The following is a 5,844-nucleotide window of genomic DNA, read 5'->3' as shown; positions in this document are numbered from 1 at the left end:
AGTAAAATCAAAATCTTTCTGATTTTTTCAGGTTTTTCTGTCTCCCTCTTTTTCTGGGTTTTTTCTTTCTGGGTGATTCTGGAAGATTTCCTTCATACAGCATTGAATAAAATAAATCTTCTGTTTTTCAACTTTGCATTTAAGAAATAAACAGAAATACTAAAAGAAAACAAAAGTGTTGTAAAAGCACAAATAGCATATGTTTATTGACAAAAGTCACTGAAAACTTACAGAAGAAATGAATCTGATCACAGACAAAACAGCAGCTATAAACAATGTTTAGTTTTTACAAACACATATTTATTCACAACAAAACCTTCCCCTTTTATTCACAAACTCTTTGATATAATTGGAAATAAAGATTGAACAAACTGCAAGGGGAATTATGGACAACAATCTGCCCTCTGCCACCAGGGGGAGCTATTTCACCTTTTTTTTTTAATCATGAGCAACTTTTTCATTTTTAATCACTGTCTCTGAGGGGATAATGTTCAAATTTTGGACAAAAAAAAATAGATCAAAGAATGAAAACTAGAAGCTGATGTTTAATTTCACCAAAAACTCTTAAGCTTAAAGTTGACATATTAATTAAATAAAACAGAATCAGACTAATTTCAGCCTATCTTTGGGAAACATCTTGCTTTAGCAGGTCCAGACTACCATCACAGACCTGCCTGGATGTTTTGAACCTGTGTGTGAATTGGCTGGTGTTCCTGTTCTGCCTGAAGAGAAAATTTGTTCCATCATGTTTTTTCCCTGAACCAAAGTAGGACCTCAGACATCCGGCTGATCATAAAACCTCGACACAGAAAGACATTTTGCTCTCCTCCTGACAGCTGCTGCTGAGGAGGAGGAGGATGAAGAGGAGGAGGATGAAGAGGAAGTCACTGGATGCCTTTGAATAAACACATGGCAAACACCATGGCAAAGAGCTGAAGGAGGGAGAAAAGTGAACAGCCAATCAGACACAAAGGAGGAAAAACAGTAACAGTAATTGATTTTGGATATTTTATAATTCTGCTGCTTAAGGTGGAAACATGTTGGAGTAGCTCTGCTAGATTCTGATATTCTTTTACTTCAGTTCCTACAATAATGAACAGGTGATCTGATGGAACAGCTGAACAAGAAAAAAGGGCCGTAAGGAGGAAAGACGGGGAATTAATGAAGAGAATACAGAAGCAACTTAAGATCACGATCAGAGAAAGCAGGGAGGTGTAGCGGAAGAGGCTGGAAAACAAGCTGCAGCAGAACAAAATATGAGATGAAGAGGATCAGAGGATTCGAGCAGAAGGATGATCAGACAGACGGTCTGGACAGAGGCAACAAAATGAATCCTTTCTTTAAAACATTCAGTTCAGGAACAAACTCAGCAGCGTTTTTGCATGGGCGCACAGAAAAGCATGACACAAAAAAATGGGCAGGGAATACAAATATATTAAAATAGCTGCATGAAGTGAAATTTCTTCAGTTAAAGTTTAATTGAAATTATATGTCTTCTAACTGAAAATATTTATTTTTGGCTCAAAAATGTTCGGATTATTGTTAACATCAAAATAAAAATCCCATAGCATAGCAGAAAAAAAGCAACTCAAGAAATTGTAGCTATATAAATATAAAAAGAAAATACAATAAAGCTATTATTTGGAATATTATGTGAATATAGGTTCATCATTTAGGAATTGTATATATTTTCTTTAACTTAATTTAAGTTAGAATTATAGTTTTATTATAAAATCAGAATTAGAACTCAAGAAAAACTGATAAATTCAGCTGTAAAAGTTTAATTTGTTTTGAAAAAAACAACAGATGAAAACTGGGATCCTATCTCAATATCACTGAAGCTATCACCTTATTGTTTTTTTTAAATAATTAGTAAAACAGAATAAAAAAATAAATAAAAAAGTTTAATAGATCCAAAGGAACCATGTCTGCTCCAGCCCATAGCATCATTACAATATCTCTTAGTATTATGTCTTTAGTACAGGGGCACTGGCCCCCGCTGGCCCCTGTCTAGAACCGCCCATGCTCCTGCTTCTATCAGTTTATTATCAGCCAGATCAGAAGCTGGTGCTGCTTCCTCCGCCTTCCACCTGTCTGTCTCTAGACGTCAAGTAAAGAGGCAAGTGGAGAGACTGAATGGTAACGAGTCACCGGGTCCCGATGGTGTCAGCCCCAGATTCCTGAAGGCCTGTGCAGAGCAGCTCTGGGGGATTCTACTGCATCTCTTTCACCTTAGTCTGACCCTGGAGACAGTTCCAGTGATGTAGAAGACTTCCTGCTTCGTTCCAGGACCAAAGAAGGTCCAGGACCACATCATGAAGGTCCTAGAGACACTTCTGTTGGTTCACCTCAGCAAGCCCCTGCAGTTTGCTTATCACCATGGAGATGGAGTTGATGATGCCATCATACACCTGCTTCAACAAACCCACTGTCATTTAGACAAGGCGGGCAGCACTGTGAGGATCATGGTTTTGATTTCTCCAGAACATTTAACACCATTCAGCCTGACTGACTTTGGGAGAAACTCCAGAAGACTCAGCTGGAGGCATCAACAATCACCTGGATCAAAGACTTCCTGACAAACAGACTGAAGAGTCAGATGTCTGATCAATAGACAGCAGCACAGGAGCACCACAGGGGGCGGTACTCTCTCCATTCCTTTTTCTATGTTCGCCTCTGACTTCCAGGACCAGACAGAGTCCTGTCATCTGCAGAAATACTGGGATGACTCTGCAGCCATTGGGTGCATCAAAGATGGATCAGAAGCTGAGAACAGAGAGATGGTGAACCGCTTTGTGGCATGGTGTGGAAATAATAAGATGATGGACAACAGTGAGCATCCTGTTTATCAAACTGTTAGAAAACAACCGAGAGTCTTCAGTCAGAGGCTTCAAGACAGACCTCTACAGGAGATCTATTGTTCTTACACGTACAACACCTTGTTGATAAAACTATAAGAACAAGTTTCCTTTCGCAATCAACAAACTATTTTTTAATTTAATTTAAATTTATTTTATTTCCAATTGACCTGCTATAAAAGAAAGCAATAGAAAACGTGTTCATTTAACATCTGGAGACTTTGTCCCCAGAGACACGCTGCTCTGAGCAGAAAACACATCGCCTCATTTTTAGAAGAACAGATTGGAGCTAAAATGACCATAAAGAGGACTTAGTAATAACAGAAAAATTTGAAAATGCAAAATGACAAGATGGATGGGAGGAGGCATGGAGAGAAAAACGGCTTATTAACAAGGAGGGTCTGAGGTCTGGAGGTGGAGGCAATGACATCAATCACAGGATGGTGTGAAACAACTGGAGGCAAGCAGAGAGACTGAGGGAGGATGACTAATTAACAGAAAGTTGATAAATATATTTATATTTTTTTTATCTGATTCTGTCCATATCTTAGTCACTCACAGAAAGAAAAAAAATTATTTTATGTGGTGTAAAAAAGTGAAAAAACAGGACCTACTTCGACCGTCAGCACCACGATGACCAGAGCTCCTGCAGAGTAGATGTACGTCTCAAAGTATTCAACCATCGCTGAGTAGCAGCCCTGCAGGTCAAACAGACAGGATACCAAAGAGTTTCTCTCTTTTTATTTTATCCTCACCTCTTCTTTAACCTTTATTCAAACCTTGTTGTGGCGAAACGCCACGCTGCCGCTGACGCACTGCTCCACGCCAGCCTCTCCGAGGTACCCGGTCACCTGGCAGCAGGCCTCAGGAACCATTTTGTTGGGATTAAGGAGCCTGAAGAGGCTCTCTTCGAAGTCTTCAGGGCCGCTGATACCACAGCAGTCGAACTGTAAGCAAGGATACATGCTGCTAAACTCTGATGTTCAAGCGAGTTGGCTTCTGCTGGACCAATGGCTCACCGTTGTCATGACGACGTTCCATGTTGATGTAAAGACGTCGGTGTTGTTACGGCCTTGATAATGACGTTTCAGCTCCCTGCTGAAGTATTCTCTGGTTAACTGGGACGAGACACAAACAAAATGCTTAAAAATCTTTCCTTATTTCTACAACCTGTTTTATTTGAACAACAACCTACAAAATGTGCAAAACTACCTCAAAAAATCTTAGGGAACCAACAACAACACAATATTAAACCAAGTTCAAAACCAGCCTCCAATGAACACAGAACTAGAAATAAACGTATACAGAATCAGCATGAATCCACATTTAAATAAAGTCCACAACCATCCAGGACCAGTTTATATCCGTCTGAAAGTAAGACTTGAACAAGCTCACATCCAGCCTAAAACATAAAATAAAATATCAGTTCAAACTATAATCCCGGTTAGCTCATAAAAGCAGCCTTGAACGAAGTCAAATGCATCGCTGGAAAAATGATCTAGAAATAAGTAAAAATTACCTAAATTAAGTGTATTTACCCTTAATTTGAACAGGTAAATAAGATGATTAGCCAATGGAATGAGTATTTTTACTCTTAAAGTAAGATATTTAGATAAAATGTACTTGAAATAAGACAATTCAATTGCGTTTTCTTATTTTAAATGTAAATTTTCATTGTTCCATTTGCAAAATGTCTCTTTAAAAATCTCAATTCAAGAACAAATTCACTTATTTTAAGAAAAAAATGACTTCTAGATTTAAATTTTTTCCAGTGATTAAACATCACAAACTATACTGGTCTGAAATATGCAAACCAGTAGGAATCAATCAGTGAAAATCCAGATTAAAAAGCAGAACTGTACATAAAATAGACAACAACTGAAACCAATCAAATTTTATTTGGACTTAAACAAAACGAACTTATGCATTTGTGCATTTGTTCTTTAATTGAGGAGGTGAGACACTTTGCCAATGGAACAAGACAATTTACATTTAAAATAAGAAAAAACAATTGCTTTGTCTTATTTCAAGCGTATATTATCTAATTATTTTTTTTAGGAGTAAAAATACTAATTCCATTGGCAGATTATCTTATTCATGTCCTCAAATTAAGGGTAAATACACTTAATTTAAGACATTTTTTACTTATTTCTAGATGATTTTTGCAGTGCAGAAAAAAAAAACGAGATAAAAATCTTAACAGCTAAAACATGGGTAAAAAAATAAAATACACCCAATCAATCAATAGAAATAGGGTAAAGATAAAAGGAATAAAAGATGCAAAAATTAAATAAAACAGATAGAATTAACTCCAAAGTAGTCTAAAACCAAGTATCAACTGAGCTCTGAAAATAGTCTGGAAGAAAACCGTCTGAATCCAAAATAAGATCTATAACCAAGTTAGAAACCATTCAAACATCCACATCAAAATAAGTCAGAAACTAAACTCAAAAAGGCTGCTGAAGATTCTCAGTCATCCAGGTCAAAGTCATTCCACAAAAAGAAAATTAAAAACATTCAACTGGACTTTGTTTCCAAGTTTGAAAGGAAAAAAAGTCCAGTGGATTGTTTTTTAATTTTTATTTTTTATTTTTTGAATAAACCCAAAAATCTTCAAGAACCAACAATGATCTGAAAGAATTCCAAATCAATCCACGGAGAACCAGGTATGAACCCGTCAGAATCACGTCTAAAATGAAGTCCATCAAATTCTAAAACTAATCTGAACTCAACAACAAATCTGATTCAGAAGTAATTTTGAAAGCAGCAAAAAAATAATTCCTTGATTTAAATAAAATACTGTCTAAAAATACAGGGTTACTTTAGAAAATACTTAAACATTCTCAGCCTGACTGCATTTAATCATTTCTTCAAAGCAGGACGGGGCGGCGGCACCGCAGCTTCCTACCTTTATGCACTGGAAAAACGATCTAGAAATAAGTAAGAATTTCTTAAATTAAGTGTATTTACCCTAAATTTGAGTAGC

General features: G+C 36.7%; 1 protein-coding gene across 1 annotated transcript in view; it reads right to left on the bottom strand.

Moving 5' to 3' along the window:
* Positions 1-238: 238 nt before the first annotated feature.
* LOC107085051 (tetraspanin-18-like) overlaps positions 239-5,844 on the bottom strand; it is a 9,167-nt gene continuing 3,561 nt past the window's right edge. Inside the window, exons 3-6 of the mRNA XM_015375186.1 lie at positions 3,878-4,000; positions 3,638-3,805; positions 3,473-3,556; positions 239-932 (exon numbers count right to left, since the gene is read on the bottom strand). Coding sequence (XP_015230672.1) covers positions 885-932; positions 3,473-3,556; positions 3,638-3,805; positions 3,878-4,000 — 423 coding nt within the window. The 3' untranslated portion in view covers positions 239-884. The remainder of the gene's footprint in view (positions 933-3,472; positions 3,557-3,637; positions 3,806-3,877; positions 4,001-5,844) is intronic.

Source organism: Cyprinodon variegatus, unplaced genomic scaffold, assembly GCF_000732505.1.
Source record: "Cyprinodon variegatus isolate N-32 unplaced genomic scaffold, C_variegatus-1.0 Scaffold114, whole genome shotgun sequence".
In the NCBI taxonomy this organism is placed as follows: domain Eukaryota; kingdom Metazoa; phylum Chordata; class Actinopteri; order Cyprinodontiformes; family Cyprinodontidae; genus Cyprinodon; species Cyprinodon variegatus.
This window is presented reverse-complemented; position numbering and strand designations above follow the sequence as displayed.